Genomic DNA, 22,224 nt, shown 5'->3' with positions numbered 1-22,224 from the left:
TTCGCGAGTAGAAAAATAACGCGAAATTAAATCGCCGTGAAATTGACTAGCTGGGGATACACGCGAAATAAAGTATCCGCGAAAATAAGTTGGTTTACAGTAATAATTACGATACTGTTGTCAGGTCATTAACTATGGCATATTTTGTATTAATATTGATTTACTCATAGGGTCTTTGCATCGGAAATAAACGCATTTATTCTAAAACCAGTTGTTTGCAAGATACGGGATATGTTCTTCTAATATATTTTATGATACTAAAGACCTAACGGGAAGGATTGTGCTTGGTTTTAATATGATGAACAAATAATATTTCAATAAGTTTAGTAAGGGTCTGTAGCTGGCGTGTCAGTAACTGCTAGTAGTCCTTTGTTAATTTATGTATCATTGTCATTCTGTTTAGTTTCTTAAAAAAAATTCCTTTGTTACCTATTCTGACATCGGACTCGGACTTATTTTAAACTTAGTTTTACTATGCGTATTGCTGTGTATTTTGTTATTCTACATTGGCTAGAGGTATAGGGAAGGGTTGAGTAAGGTGAAACTAGCCTTTTGTTCTTTTAAAAATTTTAGTTCAATTTATGCTTTTAGAGTTTAGTATGACATCCTTTTTTACTAAACTAGTACACATTTTATTTAGGGGGCAGATGAAGCCCGCCCCAGGTGCGGGATTTTCCCGCTGTGTTAAAGGCCCATTGGTTGACTTTGGCTGGTATCTGCCCTTTTCTAGAGTTTTTACCTTTTTGACATATTCCCCATTTCCAATCTCAATTTTATGTGTCAATGAAACAACACAAACTGATCAAATTCGTTAGCATAATTAGAATGCATATGAGGAAACAAATAAAAACAGATTTGTTATTCTGCAAAATGCAGAAATTGGCAAATTTCCTAACTGTTTGTGTGCAGCGTTCATTGCTGTTAAAACCAACAGACAATTGTGGTGGAAAACAGAGTGTCAGCAAAGACACAGAAGAAGTAACAGTTTGAGAAAGAAAATATATAAATACTTTCAAATAATGGTGTACCATCGAGGTGTTTTGAGACTTGATAGATATCAGTGGATCTAAAATTAAGACAATGAATTTTTTAACATGTAAGAACAATATAACAAACATTGGCAATTTTTTCATTAACTTTTACATAGATGAGGTACAATTTGTAGTTATCTTTAGCTGTATACATAATAATATTTACCATAAAATAAACATTAACGAAAACATCTTTTTCTTCAAGATGACACAAGCCAATTTCGTTCCGCAGTGTGTAGTCGCCTTAGATATAGGAAGCGATGGATGTGGATATGCTTTCTCCATGGATTATCAATTCAAAACAGACCTGTGTGATATACAGATACCAATATGGTCACCTAGCACTGGATCAATGACATCGTTGAAAGCGCCCTCTGCTATTTTGTTTGATTCGGACAAAAAGTTTAAAGCAGTTGGCTTCGATCCTCAAGACAAAATAGACGAAATCTTGAATTCTGGAGATCAAAATAACTGGTATTATGTAGAATGTTTCAAAATGGCTTTGTATAATGCAGTGGAAAAAGGAGAGGTAATTGAGTAACATTAAGACTAGATTTGTTTTTTAATAAAGATTTTCAAATTTAACTTTATATGAATATTTTAAATATTTATTGTTCAAACAAACTGTCATTTTTATTTCAAAAGAACTGACATAAAAGGCTTCCGAAGAACCAAATAAGTGATTAAGATTATAACACTATAGTCACTGCTGTACCCCTATTTTTGACTTTTTCACCTAGTATGTCTGTTCTTTTGTTCACACATCGGTGTCAATATAAATGGAATTTGATGCAACTGTCATACAGGTGAGTGGTTTAGCTAGCTATAAAATCAGGTTTAATCCACCAATTGCCTGTACTAGGTCAGGGATAGGACAGTTGTTATCCATTCGTTTGATGGGTTTGACCTTTGCGTTTGCCAGATTTTGATCAGGAACTTTCCTTTTTGAATTTTCCTAAGAGTTCAGTAGTTTTGTGATATAACTTTTTCACTGACAACTGTTTAAGTATTATTATTTTAACAGCTATCATCTTAGTTTTAAGCGTAACCCGACTTTACTTTAAAATTTTACAAGCGCTTTTGTATTTCAGGATATAAGGAAAGATTTCCTGATTAGAGAAAAAGAAGGCAAAGAAATATCAGCTAAATTTTTATTTTCATCATCCATAAAGTTTCTAAAAGATCATTTCTTGAAGGCAGTTTTTGATAGGCAGATAAGTTTTCAAGAAGACAAAATAAAGTGGATATCAACTGTACCTGCTATATGGACGGACTCATGTAAACAATTTATGCGTGAGTCTGCAACAGAGGTAAGCCAATATTATTAACAGACGAAGAATGTAGTTCAAGAACATCTTTCATACAAATAATGCACAGACCGGAATTTGGAAATAAACCCAACAGTTTTATAATTTTAAGTCCGACAACGGGATTTAAACTGACCGTGACCTTTGATAGACTACAACACCAATCGATTAGCCTCATTCCACGCGCTCTAGACCACTCGACCACATCCTCGATATAAATAATATAACTTCGTATGACCTTATCACGTATGACGAACCTAGACATAGACACAATATATTTTTATTTGTCAGCAATCTAACTCAACAATTTTTAAATAACGAAATATATGCTGACAACTTTTTGTCCCTCGTCGGGATCTAAGCTTACACATTTGATACGCTATACCACCAGTGCCCGTTTGCATAAAACATCTTCACTTAAGAGCTTGTCTTACAGACAACCATTAAAACTGAAAAATCGTTCAGGTCGATGGTCAATATTTTCTGGTCAATTTAGACTTTTAGGATATATGGTATAAAAGAAAGAAAAAAACATTTTTAACGCCTCTTATTAACATCTATATTAAGTAACAGCCTTATTTGCATATTTAACTGAAATGAATTGTAACAAAAAAATCTGTACAGTTGAAGATAAAATTGAGAATGGAAATGGGGAATATGTATGTCATACATATTCAAAATATTAAAATGGACTATTTGAAAAAAAACCATACGAGACTAACATAATGTTAGTTGTGATAATGTTATGATCATAACTATAATAAATAGATCATTGTTTACACTTTTATGAAATGTTTTGCTCTTTAAACGGTTTTACAAAACCTAAATTTTTATATGTTGTTTTATTACAAAGCTCGAGTCAGTGGTTCCAAAAGAAGTGGAGATTGATATTCCTGAAATCAACTTTATTGTAAATATCGTTCATAATTTTATAAAATATAATCCACCAAAGGTGAATAAATGGAAACTAATGTTAACTTCATTGAAAATGTTGACTCTTGCATAAATAACAAAATCAAACGCACATGTTCAAAATAAACAAGATTTTGAAATAATATATAAATATATCTTAAAGAGTTCTTCCCCTTGTTAAAATCTCCTCAGAAAAAGAATGAAAGGACAATATAACGATTGTATCCTCTGAAGCTCAGTCATATTGGCAATTTTGCAAATTTTGGCATTTCTGATTGTTTAGCTAGCAGTACATTAATCAATCAATATAATTGTTATTAAGATACATCCTACCAGTTTGGCATTTGTTATGACACTGTAGTTGGTTACATATCTTTGAATTTAAACACACCAACATCAATTTAAACCCAATAACAGTATATATAGTGTTCAATCAATGTAAATAATCAAACAAGCTTCTGCACGGATGAGTATATGCGATGAGCTAACATCAGAGGCGGATTTAGATTTCAAATGATACGAATTTCATCACGCACACACATCTACGCATGTTCATGAATTAAAACAATACATTGCAACAGCAATTGGGGCTATTATCAAATTATTAGAAAAGTGTATATATTAAAGATTTAGTTGAAAAGAAAAAAAAGCTCTCTTATTTATTTCAACAGCCTCTGTCTGTGCTCGATTTCTTCAGGTAGATAAGTGTGAAATAGAACAACGTCGAATCATTCTTAAAACTTTTCAACCTGGAACAAAGTTATTAGTCGTTGGTGCTGGAGGTAAATAATGTTCTCCTTTTTTTCATGGAGATTGTATTTCATTTAATATTATTTGTTTTTACTTTAAGGTTCTGTGCTGTGCATAACACTTTCTATTACAAAGTAGATAGTACATTTTCAATGAATGTGCTGTGCCGCGCACAACACTATCTATATAAAATACATTATATGAGAAGTGTTATGAACCGCTCAAAACATTATAATACCAAATAAACATGGATTTTTTAAAAGTTCAAGCACAAGTTGTACGATTAAATATAATTCGAAGTTCAAATAATAGCCTGTTCTATACTTAATTTTTAATGCAGCAGGCTTATTCATGATTATATCATGTCCCATTTGCCTTCGGCACGTTTATCATCTGTGTTATGATGGTGTTTGTTTAGTCGACAAGTATTTGAAGTCAATGTCTTATTCTTCATATTGTTAGCAATACTAGAATTACGGAATATCTTCCGAGAAAACAATATTAGATGAAAACAAGAAAAACATTTTAAAAAGTTTTAAAACAGTTGCTATCAAGCGTCTGTGTTCTATGATTTTCTTGATAGAGTTTGGTTTTCAAGAAATTAAGGGGTCATAAGTAATAAAGTTGGAGTCAGTTTAACTTGGATGAATCACATAAAAAAAAGGTTACAAGGAAAACATTAGCACAGGATATTGTAATAGTGGTGGTTAAGGGTAGCTATTGTGATGATTGATAATCTATCAGCCTATTTTCTTTGATGAGTTTATATAAAATCATCGAAGGATGAAAAGGAATATAAAACTACTACAACTAGTATGTGTTGTACTTGTTTAGATATCATAGTCAGATATCTCTGATTACTTTTATTTTAAGAAACCATATATTTTCGATAATATACTATTGTCATGGTGCAGATACTCAATTCTGAAATTCAATTTATACCTCTTGTATATCGCTATTTTTTAATGGCAACAATTATTAGTTTCATCAAAACATGAGTCTGAATTTTTATCCTTGCTTAGCTTATCGATCTATTCGAAATTGAAATAAAGGATACAACAGTTTTATTTAATTCAGCCTTGTATCTTGACCTACATCTAAAATTGTATTGTAAAACACACTTGGTTAAGAACAAAACTGAATAACCAAAGAGATCAAAGAGGTTATTTAAGAATTTCAGTTTTAAATTTTTTATAAGTATGTTGCAAATAAACAACAACACCTGAATTTAGAGTATATAACCCTAGTTGATAAAATGTCCAAGAGCTTGCATTTTCTAGTATGATATTTTTGTAAGATGGTTGCTACTTACAAGGATGATAGTAGCCATCGGTTCCCAGTGTTAAGCGTATTCCTTCGTAGATTTTCCGGACGCTACTTCTAGTTGGTTAACTGTTATGACTGTCCCTCTGGTATCTTTTATCCCTCTTTCATGGAATATCTGTTTTACAGATCACGACGGATTAATATTAAAATTGTCGTTACCACAATCACATCCTTTTTCTTCAAATGCCATCTAGTGAATTTGTACTGGCATGAAAAACACGAAGGGTGACACATCGGGACGGCGGAGCATGATCTGTTTATCTTTCTGGAGCCTAGTTTTTGACGGGTTTCATGATGCTCAGTCTGTAGGTTCCGTTGGTTGATATTGTTTGATTTTGTCGATTTCTATAGTCTTAACCTCTGTGAATTTTCCTTGGAGCTCGGTATTTTTGTTATATTTTTTTACATGCTATCGGTTCCATTGTTGTACAATTGGAGAAAATATTTTGTATAACGGCAAATAGTTGTTGATATCAATTAACATGAACCAATAAATAATTTAGTATCTAGAAGACATGGCGCGGATTAAATAAAGGCAACAGTAGTATACCGATGTTCAAACTCATAAATCCATGGACAAAAATAAAATTGGGGTAACAAACTAAAACTGAGGGAAACGCATTAAATATAAGAGGAGAACAACGACACAACACTACAATGTAACACACACAGAAACGGACCAAGCAACAAACAAAATCCCACGAGAATAACAAATATAACATCAAAACCAAATACATGAATTTGGGATAGACAAGTACCGTGACAAGTCTTATCGCAATGAGAATTTACAATTAAAAATAAGAGAAAACAAACGACGCAACGTTAAAATGTAACACATACAGAAACGAACTATAATATAACAATGGCCATATTCCTGACTTGGTACAGGACATTTTTAAAGAAAAAATTGGCGGGTTGAACCTGGTCTTGTGGCATGCCAAACCTCCCCTTTTATAGCCATGTGAAATATAACATTAAGATGACAACTTAACACTACAGGACTACAATATAAATAAATTGGAGAATACAATTGACAAAGAAACACACGAACAACAGCCAACAAAAGGCAACAAGTTGAACATTTTAATACGCCAGAAGTGCATTTTATCCACACATGATCTACTAGTGATGCCCAGATACAAAAGTTTGAAAGTCGAAACAAGCACAAAAACGAACAGCATCGAGGACCAAAAGATCAAAAAAGTTGTGCCAAAAACGGCCAGGGTTGTCTGTTAGTTACCAGAACATCCTTATCATTTAGAATAATTCATACTTTTGCAAACAGTAAATTTATAAAATTAATAAACAAAAGCTGAACATGATAAAACTGAAATATTAACTAATTACAGGAAACAACTGAAATACATTACATAACCAGACAGTTGCAACACAATATGTAGACACATCCGAATATGTTTAAACCTCAACGCCAAGTGACGTCAGATTTGAAATTATTAAGACAGGGGTGCACCGGTGCGCGGTCCCCTAAAAGACAAAACAAACTGTATTTTAAAGGTGAAATTCAGGCAAATTACACAGATATTGTCTTATTCCTGAAGACGAAAGGACAATATTATGGCAAAAAATTGGAACAAGGAAAAAAAGACCAACAACAGTCTTTAAAACAAACAGAAAACTACAGAACATACAGACAAACATTAGTTCACAAAGCACTTCACTAAAAACAAAATAAGAACACAACAGCAAACTATCGAGTTTTTAGTGAATTTTGGGTGTTTCAGAGGGATAGACTTATTTTTCTTTTTTTTTTTAGGATACCAGTTTTAATAACAAATAAATTGATGTAGTCAGTACACCTTTTCACAATTTTTAAAAATCATTTAGCGTCACTGTTGAGTATTATGTAGACGAAACGCGCGTCTGGCATATTGTATTATAATCCTGATACCTTTGATCACTATTTACGCATGTAATATAACGCTTATAAAGTTAAAAAAAAGTTTGATGTATTCCTCTCATTTGAATTTGATATTTTGTCTAAGACTTTGAGATGAAATATTTCAGTTTTATAACAAAAATGAAAATGCTATGATAAGGAAAACAATGTCATACTTATGTCAGTCGTGGAAATTAAAATGCAAAGAAAAGTATAGATTCATACGCAATGATACACGAAATAATGGTAAACCTCTGAATATATGTTTTCTTATAAATAAGACCTACATTTTCTCACGTATTTGGAATTAATCAAAGATACGAAACAGTTTTCATTTAATATATATGCCTCGTGTGCAATCAACCAATCTATTGCTTTATTTTAATATATGCCTCATGTGCGATCAACCCCTTTCTCGAATAATATTATAATAGTTTCTACTTTTATATTCAGAGATAAATATAATAAACAAAGAATTTGGAATGATATGACCACAGTATGATTTTTTCGCGCAGACAAGATAAGGCAAGATGAACGTACAAACTATTATTTTTGGCAAGCATGTGCTTCACTGGTTGGCAATGAAAGCTCCAATCCTCTACGTCAATTGCTTTTAAATAGTGATATCGTACGGAAAATGAGCCCCGATACGCAGCAAACATTCTACTTGTATTTTTGTCCATCTGATGAGTTAAGTCTTTTTCAACTGATTTTTATAGTTCGTTCTTTTGTTGTACTGTTATACCACTGTCCAAGGTTAGGGGAGGGTTGGGCTCCCGCTAACATGTTTAACCCCGCCACAATATTTATGTATGTGCCTGTCCCAAGTCAGGAGCCTGTAATTCAGTGGTTGTCGTTTGTTTATGTGTTACATATTATTTTTTCCCCATAAATAAGGCCGTTAGTTTTCTCGTTTGAATTGTTTAACATTGTCTTATCGGGGCCTATTATAGCTGACTATGCGGTATGGGCTTTGCTCATTGTTGAAGGCCGTACGGTGACCTATAGTTATTAATGTCTGTGTCATTTTGATCTTTTATAGATAGTTGTCTCATTGGCAATCATACCACATCTTCTTTTTTATATTCCCCAAAGAAAGCTTTGGTTTACATTTGCAGCTTATCAAAATTCAAAGAGAACACCTGAGCTCCGAACCTGAGCTCCACAATTCAGGAACCGGTCTCTATGGCACATTAAAAGAAGACACAAGCTAAACTATATGGGAACACAGAAGAGAACCCCAAATATAAGTTAGCGAACAATGTCGGGACATGTTTCATTTTTATCTTGCCATGGGGCATACCCCCTCACTGCCAAAATTTTCCTTCCGAAAGCCCACTGAAACTTATTGGCACCACCCTTAACGAGTTCACTTGCTTATCACTATCAGTTTACAACAGCTTTATATATTCTAGACGTGGAACAATAAGTGGTCCTACGGGTGTCGGGAACCTTTCTGGCTCTGTACTTATACATCCCGTCATTTTGTTATTGTCCTACAAATTTTGTATTGTTATCTATCCTTTTTGTTAATATGCTTTGTCTCTATGCCTTCTTGTGTTCCTTTTTTCATATGACGTGGTGCTGTGCTTATACAGTCCCGTCATTGTGTTAATATGCCATGATAAATATCTATTGATATATTTGTTTGTTTATATTGAATATGATAATAACACAATGTTGACTGCTGTTTTATTTTTTTCATTTTTACTGATTATGTCTATTTGTTTTTTTCACACATCGTTGTCAATATAATGGAAGTTGATTCGACTGTCATACAAGTGAGAGGTTATCTAGCTTTAAAATTAGTTTCAATCCACTATTTTTTACATAAGAAAATGCATGTACCAAATCAGGAATTTGACAGTTGTTATCGATTCGTTTGGTGTGTTTTAGATATGAATTTGCCATTTGATTAGAGACTTTCTTTTTTAAATTTTCCACGGATATCAGTGTTTTTCTGATTTTACTTTTAACACATACAAATGAATATGTCAAGGCCTTAAAATTTTAATAGAAAAATAAACTGCAAAAACTAACAATTCTGCATGATTTTCAAAACGATTTTTTTAAGTCTATTTGCTTATTTTTTAATTTAAATTTAACTGCTTCATTTTGTTACTAGAATATAGCGGTTAAACGCGATAAGTTAATCGCATATGTACATTTAGAGTCAGATCCTTTATCACATCATACATTTTAAGAAAAAAGACAATGTTCTTGCTGGAAAAAAACAACGCGATATTACTTAAAATTTTAAAGTTTAGTTTGTTGAAGTTTTAAAAAGATTTCTTCATAAGACGGTGGAGAATCCAAAGATTTCATTGAATGAATTTCGAGAGATAATGCCTCGTTGTAACAAGGTAAGGCATCGTCATCTTCGTCCTCCGTGTCAACAATGCCAGTTACAATTATTGTAGGTGTCCTTTCTTGATCATCAGTACCGTGTCTGCGCACATAATTCTGAATCCTATTGGCTAGAGATGATACCCATCTGTTAGTAAAATAAACATTTACATGTGGTGCTTCCCTCTGCGTAGAACTTTGTTCCGATGATTCTGATAAGTGTCTCTCCTGCTCTGTGTGATCGATTTCAGATGTCCGTTCAATTTCATCTTCTCTTGAAGTTTTTCTACATTTGGGAAAGGTACATGTGCAATCTTTATAACATATGTACCCAATAAGAAGAAATGTCAGAAAAATATGTAAACCTATCGCTACAATAATAACAAATAGCATAAAATCATCCATTTGATATCTGTTGAACCAGACGCTGTTTTATATGGTCCATGAGTTAGTTGGATTTCTGAAAGCAAAACAATAAAATGTTAGAACATAAAATAAAGTCTTATCCATTTATATTTTTATAATCAATTTTCATGATATAGAAAAAAAATTTTTTTAGCATTACTAGTCAGAGACATTCACGAAGGTAAACCAAGATCTACTACTTTTTCTTTATATTTTGTTTCATCAGCTTGGTGTATCAAATGGCAATTGTAGTCATTCTTTATAATTTGCAGAAACATATACACTAGTATATTAAACGATATGTGTAAAATGTTACTGCAAATGCAATGTATGAAAACGTTTTGTACTTTTTAATGTCATAGTGAACCAATCTGCACAAATAATAGACACCCGAGGATTTATAAAAAAAAACATAGTTGCCATAGTTTTATACCGAGAACAACTTGACATGCATCCGCATATTGTCAACTTTGGCTTATTTCTTATTTTTGTACTTTTTAAAAGTAGGAGATAGCACAAAGCTGCAATTAAAACCAGTCGTATATAAGTTGAATAAGAAGAAAGTATCACATAACGACAGTCAAAACCGTAAGCCAAAGAAAAAGAAAAAGAAAAGACCATGAAAAAATGAAAATGAAAAAGACTAATTATAATTCTCCAATTACTACACAAATAATTACACGGAAAACTAAAAATTGATCAATATGAACCAAAACAAAACAATACATGAGACCTTCAATACAAAATACCATAACATTTTCGACCCAATGTTCGAACACACACATTCTTACAATTTTATCTTTCATTTGAGTGTATCAGTGGCTTTTTTGTCTTAAGTTCTATTTACTATGAACACACCTTTCACTCTGGTATTTTATAATGCTAAAAGTTAAATGGTGACAAATTCAATTTCAAATTCCGCGCGATCATTTTCAAATAGACCAAAGATATATATAATTAAACTGTCAATTGTTCTTGAACAATTGAGAGGTCTTTCCTTTTTTAATGTAAAATACATGTTCCAAGAGACGTAGAATGTATTGAAAAGGTCAAGGTCAACCTTAAAAAGCGCGAAAACACACTAAAAATCCTTTAAATAAGGTTAAAAACACTAAATTCGCTATCTGGGACATGACCTTGACCTTTGACCTTTTGACCTTTGTCAAGGTCATTGGTCCCCAATGCCATTACTGAAGACCCCAAGGGTCTAGGACCTTTGGTTGTATAGAAAAAGCTGATTTTGTCTTTTCAGAAACCTAAAACAGGCTTTATGCCCCTTAAAAAAAAGGTCAAATCTCTTTGGTCAAAACGTAACAAAGTTGCGCGGTAATGACCCAAACATTTTCCACTATTTAAAACTTCTGTAAGTATAATGGTTGCTGAGATTATTCCATAACAAGGTGTAAGGTCAAAGGTCAAGGTCAACATACAAATTTGACCTTGAGATATTTTTCGAAGATACATGAATTGATGATGAATGGTGAAGATCCTAGGTCTCTACGACTTACGGTTTCTGAGTTTTGGTGGTCAACCGACACCGGTTAATTTTCAGTGGGGCATAACCCTACCAATGAGTTGTTGAATCTTTTCGATCCAAATGTAACGAAGAACCGGGGTCTGGTCCTGAACAAATTTCACCCTTTGTTTTTTTTCTACCTATTATGGTTACGGTGTTGGAACGATAACAAGGTTTTTTGGTTTCGGAGGGATTACTCCGAACCGACAAAATATTTCGACTAACAGGGTGAGTTCCAGATAGGTATTCATGACACCGATACAAAGTGTGAACATGAAAGCGACACGTCTTACGGTTTAGGCTGCTAACTTCTTCAAAGTTTGGCGGAAGAATAATAATAATAATAATAATAATAATAATAATAATAATAATAATAATAAACAGAAGAAATACAGTAAGGTCTTTCCCTTTTGTAAAAGGAAAGACCTTAACTATTCAGTATATGTACAGTCACATGCTATATACGAACTAACCTTCATCGTTGTTTACGTTCACGTTGATAACGAGTTGTAAATACATCAGTGGCGGATCCAGGGGGGTCCGGCGGTTGGAACCCCCTTTTTTTGGCCGATCAATGCATTTGAATGGGAGCATATACTCTGGGTTGGGAATCCCCCCTTTTTAAAATGGCTGGATCCGCGCCTGTACATCCTCGACTATTTGTCTGACGGGTAGATGCCTCATTGGCAAAACATACTACATATTCTTCTCGTTTACACAGTACCTAAACCAAAGTGAGGAACCTAACTCTATCATTTCTTGTTTGGCAAATTTATTATTGTTTTGCATTTCTCTATTTTTCTATTCTTGTCTTTTTTCAATTTGGTAATATTCACAGTCTATTATCATAATGATATAGGTTGAATTTGACAGATTGTATTTAAAAATTCCACTAGACTTGCATTCCTATATTTGCAAACAGACCAAATGTATATATATTTAACTTTTCAGTATAGGTAATGTATATGTTATATATGAACTGACCTTCATCGTAAGAACGATGAGATAGCAGTCTTCTTTCTAGTGCATTTACACCGTTACCTTGTATAAGCCCTGGACTACAAAGTTATTTAAATATTTGATTTTAGCTGAATAAAAAGACATACAAGCTCGTGTAAAAACGATATGATAGAAATGTATTTTCATAAAAGTTTTTCAATTGTGTAACTTGAGTTAGATACCACTGAGCAATTACTATCCTTTGTCTTGAAAATGTCAGTTTTGACCATAGATAGAGGAGCCAGTCTCTGTTAAGAGAATCCAAAATTGATGAGTAATTTTCCCTGCCAGTCTACCAATTTCGATGTTTCGAGAGAATGTGTCATAATCTTATTTCAAATGCTAATAGAAAAAAAATACTACAAATGTTCTCCTTTGGTCAATGGAATTTAATTATCAACATTATGTATGTTATTTTAAATACTTAACTCCACAAGTCGTATTGATAAGACATGAAGGTTAGAAAGGACCATCTTTAAATAACATGAACCGTATATACATGATTAAATAAAACAAACAAATAATTGATTATGTAAGTTCAGAAAGATTTCATTTTAAAATAGTTTCTTTTTTTAATCTAATTTGTATTGATTAAAAGAAAATTATTAGCACTAAATGCTTACCTTACTGATTTGTTCGTCTGAATTTCTGATATATCAAAATCTTGTTTGTTAAAAGATATGTGCTCTTCCGGACACAACACGAAAAGATAACAAAGTATTCGTCGTCAGTGTTTACATTCGACTTATCTCCCAGTCTAAACATATCACAAGGGTTTTTCCACATTATTACTGCAGACATTTCATAATCTTAATTTCACTTTAAAGTAAAACGAAATTATAGATTGTCCTGCTTTTATTCATAGAACTTTAAAATATTCTATATTGAACGTTGACAGGAGAGTTAATATTGGTGAGTAGAGCGTGATCCTTCATACTTCAAATAAAGAAAGCAGAGTTACAGGGAAAAAGGCTGAAATCGACACAACCATATCAGTCACCGTATAGCTAATACGACGACACGTTCTTTGACATACCCTTGATTCATCAAGGTGACGTTTTACAAAGTCTGAGTAGGAGCTGCAAGCTCTTGAATATCGAATAAGTTTGGTTAAGTTGTTATTTTGCTACTAAGATGAAAAGACTGACTTGATGTTATTTCGTTAAGGAAGAAATTAGTCACAAGGCAGACCAAATTATATGAACAGGTGCAATCCAAAAGTTAAGACCTCTTTTCTTCTATGTTTAGATATTGGAGTGCGTGCGTATACTTTCACTCCCAGAATAGGATAAGAATTATTTTTTGGGAGAAAACTTAATTTTGAAAATTTCCATTTATACCATTTCTACAAATCAACCCTGCATTAAATAAGTATATAAATAATTTCTGAACAAAGTTATTATAGAATGGTCAATTTGTTGTGTCATTATCAGACTTATATGACGAGGACTACACACATGAATTCAATGTTAACATCTATCAAAAAACAAAAACAAACATTCTCTAAATGAAGAACTTTAATTTTTTCTGGTATCCTTTCTATGCTATGGTACTAGAATTGATTATATTACCTTTGGGTTTCAGTGTTATTCATTCTTTACTTAATATAGACTTGTCTTTAACCCCGCCGCATTTTTTGCGCGTGTCCCAAGTTAAGAGCCTCTGGTCTTTGTTAGTCTTGTATCATTTTTAATTTTAGTTTCTTGTGTATAACTAAGAGTTTAGTATGACGTCCATTATCACTGAACTAGTATAGATATTTGTTAAGGGGCCAGCTGAAAGACGACTCCGGGTGCGGGAGTTTCTCGCTGCACTGAAGACCTATTGGTGACCTTCTGCTGTTGTTAGCTCTATGGTCGGGTTGTTGTCTCTTTGACACATTCCCCATTTCCATTCTCAATGTTATTGTCATTATGATCAACTGTGATGTCACTCGTTGTCATTCTTTGGGTTTTTCTTGATTGTATATTGTTCGTTTGATTGTCAAATTTGACTAATTTTGTTCTTTGGTCTCATTATATGAGAGCAGATCACTTTAAATTCTTTGTTTGTTGAAAGGTTCTTATTTAAAATCGTGATCTTGCTAAATCAACATATTTTCACACATTGCTTGATCTTTTTTTTTCAAATTTCTATTAACTTCATAAGCAATGTGTATAATAAAAAAATGCCATTGTGTTTTTAATTACATTAAGTTTTGTGAATTGTTGAACACAGAAGGTAGCTTTTAATAATTCTAATTGTAAGCATACTGGTTTATTAGAAAAAATATTAAATAACGGAATGTATGGAAAAAAGTAAAATAAAAAAATTACTGAACTCCATGGAAAATTTAAAACGGGAAGTCCCTAAACAAATGACAAAATCCAAATGATAAAACACATCAAACGAATGGACCACAACTGTCATATTCCTGACTTGGTACAGGCATTTTCCAATGTAGAAAATGGGGGATTGGAAAGGACACTATTTGCACCGTGTATGTGTCTTTCAAACAAAGTTCGTCACAAGACATCTGTCTTTCTGTCCTTATGAATAATACATATGAGTCATGATTAAATTCATTTCAGACGATCAAGTGTATGGCAAAAACTATCAAAACTGCGTGATTCGTGATTTTCAAGAGAAAACATTTAAAAGTCTTTTGCTGTACTTTAATGTAGATTTAACTGCTTCTATAAGCAAGAGTTGAAACAAATTATTCGCATTTGTATTAATCCTTTATCATATACAAAGTTTAAGAAAAACATAAACATAACAAGCATCGAAAAAACAAACAAACATAACTACAGTTTAACATTAGTTTGATCATCACATTACTTCATATATTAAAGTTTAGTTTGTTGAAGTTTTACGAAGATTTCTTCATAAGACGGTGGAGAATCCAAAGATTTCATTGAATGAATTGCGAGAGATAATGCATTGTTGTAACAAGGTAAAGCATCGTCTTCTGTGTCAACAATGTCGGTAACTACTACGGTAGGTGTCCTTTCTTGATCATCAGTACTGCGTCTGCGCACATAATTCTGAATCATATTGGCTAGAGATGATACCCATCTGTTAGTAAAATAAACATTGACACGCGGTGCTTCCCTTTGCGCAGAACTTTGTTCCGATGGTTCTGATAGGTTTATCTCCTGCTCGTTGTCATCGATTTCAGAAGTCCTTTCAATTTCATCTTCTCTTGCAGTTTTTCTACATTTTGGAAAGGCACATGTGCAATCTTTATAACATATGCACCAAATAATGAGAAATATTAGAAAAATATGTACACCTATCACTACAATAATAACAAACAGAGTAAAATTGTCCATTTGACATCTGTTGAACCAGACGCTGTGTTATATGGTCAATAAGTTCGTTGGATTTCTGAAAGCAAAAAACATATCACGTTAGTATCATAAAAGAAGTTTTTAACTATTTCTATATTTGTAGTAAATTGTTAAGATGTAAAAACCATTGTAAGCATTACTATGTAGAAACATTGACGAAGGTAAATACAGCTCTAATGTATTATCTTTATTTTTAGTTTAATAAGCTTGATGTATCAATAAACTCATCATCGATACCAGGACTAAATTTTGTATATACGCCAGACGCACGTTTCGTCAAATGGCAATTCTAATCATCATTATTAATTGGCAGAAACATAAAATTATACTAATATCAAAAAAGTTATTTGTATAAATGTCACTGTAAAAGTAATTTTGAAAAAATTCATTGTACTTTTTAATGTCATAATGGTCAATTTTATTCATGATCAAAACCAATGTGCAAAAATAATAGACACCCGATGATTCATTAACAAACATCATTATTTTTGTGTTATATCAAGAACATCTTGTGATGTATTTGCATATTTTCAATTTGACTTCATTATTATTTTGTATGAAAACTGGTTAAGTAAAAAAAAAACATAAAGGCCAAAGAAAACAAGACAAGACCAAAGAACTTGAAATGAAGAAAGACAAATATCAATCCACCTAATACTACACACAAATCATCCCAGGGAAAACTAAAAAAAATATCAATATGAACACAACTAAAATGAATTGAGACTTCAATACATAATTCCATAAAGATGGAAAAATGGAAAATATTTGTAATATTTTCCTATCCAATGTTCGAACACACGAATTAGTTTATGCTTTAAAAAGCGTTTTACCTTGAATTTATTTATACGTTCTTTTCACAGAAATTCTCATTAAAAAAAACGGTTCTGCAATACGCTGATTATTTAAAAAAAATGATGGCCAATTGTAAGTTGTGAATATTTGGGTCTTTTTTTTTTCTTTTTTTTTTTTTGTCCATTTGAAGAGTTTCGCTCTGGTATTTCATAATGCTAAAAGTTTGATGTTGACAAATTCAATTTCAAAATTCCGCGCGATCATTTGCAAATACACTATAAAGTATGTTTATCTTTTCGGTATAGGTACACATGCAATATATGAACTAATCTGTATTGTTGTTTACATTCACGTTGATAACGAATTGTTTACATCCTCGTATGTAAGTCTGACGGTTAGATGTCTCATTGGCAAATCATACTGCATATTGTTCTCTTTGATACAATATCTTTAAAAAGTGAGAAACACAATTCTATCATAACTTGTCTAACAACTTTATCTTTGTTTTGTGTTCCTGTATTTTATTTCATTTTTTTTTCCATTTTGTAATGTGGATAAATCTATTATAATATAAGTTGATTTTGACAAATTTTATTTTGAAAACTCCACTAGATATGCAAATAGACCAAAGGTATGTTTAACTCTTCAGTATATGTATATGTTTAAAGAAAATAGCAAATGAAAAAATTCAAATATTGTATAAAATTTAAACAACAACTTTAATTTAAAAACCGATAAATTATTAGTAAATAATAAAAGGTAATGAATAATTTTATTTTATAATTGTACATTTAAACTCTTTGAAACAAAACATAAGTAAAAAAAAATATAACCAAGTTTTATATTAGAATTGAACAAACTAATAGGAAAAAGTTAAAATTGGAAATTGGTGTGAGCAAAATATCATATCTTAATTTTGTCTACTTTTGACCTGTTCAAACAAGCTCAATAAGTGAAGAGTACAAGTTTTCAAATAAATGTTATAATTATTCTATAGAATCTCCTCTTTTTTTTATTGGATATAATCACTTTTTTTTATAAATCTTTATAATATTTTTTAATACCACAAAAACATGAAAATAGTGCGAGTTAATTCTGTTTTTTAACTGCTAAAATTACTAATTAAACTCATTTAACTTGATGTTATGTCAAATGAATGTATACATGTAATATTAGAAATATAATTAAGAGACCAAATATGCATAGATACCAGAGTTAACTTACAGCCTAAAACTATGTACGGCAATAGGATGAATAAACATCATCATTTTTCAGGAAATAAGCTTAATGCCTATAGGCGTTAGCTTTCTGCCTAGGATTTAAGCTTAATGTGTAATTTCACTTATCGCTAACATATATAAGTTATATATGAACTTACCTTCATCGTAAGTACGATGAGATTGCAGCCTTTTTTCTAGTGCATTTACATCGTTACCTTGTAGAAGCACTGGACTACAAAGTTATTCCAATATTTGAGTTTAGCTGTATAAAAAGACATGAACGCTCGTATAAAAATAATATTATAGACAATTTATTTTTCTTAAAAGCTATCAAATTCAGCAACTTCAATTGGAATCGACTGAGTAACTATTACTCTTTAAATGCAGTTTTGACCTTCGAAAGATGAGCCAGTCCCTTTCAAGAGAATTCCAAATTGATGAGTTATTTTCTCTGTCACTCTTCCAATTTCGATGTTTCGAAAGTATATGACGTCACCATTTTATTTCAATTGCTAATAGGAACACATACTACAAATGGTGTCCTTTGGTCGATGGAATTTTATTAACAGTGTATGTTTTTAAATACTAGGTCCTTAACTCCACAAGTCGTATTAATAAGGCACGAAGGTTAGAAAGGACTATTTTTAAATAACATGAACCGTATATACAGGTTTGAATAAACAAAAAATGATGGATAATATAAGTTCTTCGTGAAGATTAAATTTTAAATAGTTTCTTTTTTAAATCTGATATCTAACGTTATATATATACTGATTAAAAGAAAATTAATAGCACTAAGTGCCTTACCTTACTGATTTATCGTCTGAATTTCTGATATCAAAATCATGTTTTTTTAAAAGATATGTGCTTATCCAGCGTGACATAGCAGCACTTAGATACAGCATCCGGGCATCACTGTAGGGACGCTTTTCCATCGATACGCGGATCATCCTATAGGAAACCCATCCTATACTCCGAGGGGTACTTGAAATAATAGAGCCTGTTAATTATTGGCAATAAACATTTGTTATCAGGTGACAAGGTGTGAAAAAGATAAAAAAAAAAAAAATCTTTTATCTTTGTCAATTGTCAATCTGAATTAACTATTTTAATTTTGATTAATATTTTTTACTACATTGAAGTTTTATGAATGAAGCACTGATGAAGTCGATGCATAACAGTCATTCCCAAAAAATGGGTACAATTCGAATGTAGACACTGTTAAAAAATAAATTTCAACTCAGCAGAGAGAGAGTGCTGTTTTCTTCTGTGTCTATATCTAGTCTGTCATTTTTTAAATTTTTACTTACACCATTTTTGTTGTTTTCAAGTTTTAGCATTTTTTGTAAGACAAGGTAAGTATGAACGTATCGGAGGTTAGTGTTGTATAAAGTCATCTTAAAAATTGCATTAGAGAAAAACACAAGATTGAAATCCAGGCTCATGTGAAATGGGTTACATTAACCACCATATCAAACTGATGTCTACGTATTATTCTGTATATATTGAAAGCAAATACCAATTTTAAGGTCTGAATCAATATAGTGTTTAAAAAATAATTCAAATTAGTAGTTTTCACAACTTATTTAGTAATGAATTTGAACTAATGAAATGTTATGCTGTACAATATTTTAGTTTCATAATACAGCTTTCCATGAAAAACCCTATTATATATGTTTTGAATCACTTGTATGTATTTTTTATGCTTGTATTAATCCACACCCCATCTTTGTTACGGAGGTTAATATCAAACCAGTATCTAAATGCTGATACAAAGTAACACTTAACTCTTTAATGCTAGCTTTTCTAAACAATTTATTGACATTACAAACTAAAAAACTGTTTTCTATCAAGTTATATGTTTCTTTTAGTCAAATGGACTTGTTCTTGTCAAAATCTCCGTAACGATTCATGAACTTTCACTCAAAAATATGTTTTACCTAAACCGAATACTGTTCAACTTAATTTTATTAGCTCTATACATATAATGTCATCTTCCTTCACACTATAATGTATATATTATACTCAACTATGAAGTTTTGGGGTCAAAATAATTTCATTTCGAAAATTTCTATCCTCCGTAACGACATTTAAAACCTCCATAACGGACAATTCCAGTTCTTACCAACAGCAAACATATAAATGAATGTAAATATTGGAATTAATGACAAACAAGACAACAGAATTAAAAAAAATTTCTTAGTAAATCCTTATCGAAAAAGAGTAAAGTCCTGTTAGAGAAAAAAACTTTTTTTCCCTTAAATTTCTATCCTCCGTAACGTAAATCAATGATATCGGTTATGATTTACATCACCTTTTGATATTTATTAGTGATAATTGATGGACTGATTTGGTATCTATAACAATGTACAAGAATTTCAATTGGTATTATCGTGTTTACATGCATGTTTAGATTTTTTTTAATTTGTATAACCTCCGTTACATTGATGAGTCCTAAATGATCTTGAAAGTGTTTGCCATTAACCGCTGTTAAAGTTATGATTGTCGTCGTAATTACACAAGTTGTGTTGTAGACTATTTTACATCTGAGAAAATGGCTGATATAACGTTTATTAAACGTTATAATGTTGCTCACATAAAAGGAAAAAAAAGTTAACCCACCTTTCTCAAAACAACATTGTTTTTCTCAAAATCTGTATTTTGTTTGTCTGTTTCCTTTATAATAAATGCTGTCTGCTACAAAAATGACTTTCGGCAGTGTCAGCAGCCGCTGATACTGATAAAAAAGTCTGACAACTTAACTGTAAATAACTACGTCACGGAGGTTATTCAAACGGAGGTTAGATTTATTTACATTATACATGGAAATATGTAACAATATTGTTGAGTTGCTTTCTCAAAACTGATTATTGAGAAGCTTTATGGGTGATTTCAATGAAATAATCATCAAATTGATTTGTTCTTGGTTAGTACGTTCCAAAATACGCGTTACGTAGGTTGGATTCTTATATGCGACAATCGAAAAAAAGAGAAAAAGAAGATTTTTTTTAATTTTTCGTTTCATTGCAATAAAAGTTAAAGGCAGGATTTTAAAATTTGATGTATCAACTTTGCTTAAAGTCACTTTGGGCATGATTTCCAATCATATAAATATGTTTTGACTGTACCTAAAGATACGTTACGGTAGGTTATACGTTTATCGGCGACATTGGTTTAATGGGTAAATCTAAGTGTATATTATAACTTTTGATTCTAAAATATTTTTGTGGATAAAAATCAATATAGTTTCAAATAAAAAAAGCAAATCTAATCATGATTTAGATGAAATAAAGTATTTTAATTCACACCGATATTTGGAGTTTTTCTTGGCGACATTCGGAATTCGTGTGATACCCGTATATTAAATAGAAAATCACACAAATATATTTAAGATATACATCACAAAAGAATATAATTTTATTTTAGTATACATATTAATCACTTAGAACAAGAAAAAGATTATCTGTGACATATGTTAAGCTTGCATTTTGTGGTTATTTGCCGGCGACACTGTAATTTTGTAATTGTACCCATTTTTTGGGAATGACTGATATGTATATTTTTATATTTATCGAAAATTGAGTTAATCTGATTCAAATTTTATCAAAACCTGGGACTATTACTCTAACCATATGATGTCCCAGATTAAAATAAACTTTATATATTATATAGTATTATATGTCATTTTAGAAATATTTCGAAACTTTGGTAATTAAATATCTTTCACATTCCGGGTAGTCTGTGTACAAGGCAAGCCGTTTATACAATTACTTGTATATGTATTGTACATTTAGAGTGAACCTTTAAAAACATTTACTTGTAATGAATTTTCAATATAAAGTGTCATATTTTGACCGATAGATTAATTTAATACAGAAACTGTAGAAAAATTGATGCAACGCCACCATTACTGACCGGCTATAAACAGTTACGTTGGAAAACAAGCCTTGAATTGCCACGTACCTGCACGCACTGACTGAAATAGAACTCACTGCATGTTTATGAGGCGCCGTTTTACTATTTATTCCTTATTTTCTGATATCAAAAAATATTTCTTGATATCAAAAAATTGAATTTCTGATATCAAAAAATTGAATTTCTGATATCAGAATTCAATTTTTTGATATCAAGAAATCCATTTTTTGATATCAGGAATTTTGATTTCTTGATATCAAAAAATAATCTTTATTTCTTGATATCAATAGTTCGATTTTTTGATATCAGAAAATCATTTTTTTATATCAAAATATCCATTTTATGATACCAAGAAATAGATTTTCTGATATCAAATAATACTGACGATTATTTGATATCAAGAAATACATTTCCTGATATCAGAAAATGATTTTTTGATATCAAAAATTTGAATTCCTGATATCAAGAAATGA

The 22,224-nt window shown here is 31.3% G+C and overlaps 1 protein-coding gene and 2 long non-coding RNA genes across 3 annotated transcripts; 1 reads left to right on the top strand and 2 right to left on the bottom strand.

Moving 5' to 3' along the window:
• The first annotated feature begins 1,236 nt into the window (after nt 1–1,236).
• LOC139495506 (heat shock 70 kDa protein 12A-like) lies at nt 1,237–4,040 on the top strand. The gene is made up of 4 exons (XM_071283801.1): nt 1,237–1,560; nt 2,123–2,341; nt 3,192–3,248; nt 3,948–4,040. Exons 1-4 carry the CDS (start codon nt 1,237–1,239, stop codon nt 4,038–4,040), a joined length of 693 nt encoding a protein of 230 aa, XP_071139902.1.
• A 5,173-nt stretch (nt 4,041–9,213) lies between these two features.
• On the bottom strand, nt 9,214–13,251 carry LOC139520350 (uncharacterized). Its single transcript, XR_011663865.1, has 2 exons — nt 13,113–13,251; nt 9,214–10,029 (listed from the first exon to the last, which is right to left on the bottom strand). It is a non-coding gene; the product is annotated as an uncharacterized lncRNA (long non-coding RNA).
• Nucleotides 13,252–15,127: 1,876 nt separating this feature from the next.
• LOC139520344 (uncharacterized) lies at nt 15,128–18,100 on the bottom strand. Its single transcript, XR_011663864.1, has 2 exons — nt 17,995–18,100; nt 15,128–15,858 (listed from the first exon to the last, which is right to left on the bottom strand). It is a non-coding gene; the product is annotated as an uncharacterized lncRNA (long non-coding RNA).
• Between the last annotated feature and the right edge of the window lie 4,124 nt (nt 18,101–22,224).

The sequence above is a fragment of the Mytilus edulis genome, chromosome 1 (assembly GCF_963676685.1).
Source record: "Mytilus edulis chromosome 1, xbMytEdul2.2, whole genome shotgun sequence".
Lineage (NCBI taxonomy): Eukaryota > Metazoa > Mollusca > Bivalvia > Mytilida > Mytilidae > Mytilus > Mytilus edulis.
This window is presented reverse-complemented; position numbering and strand designations above follow the sequence as displayed.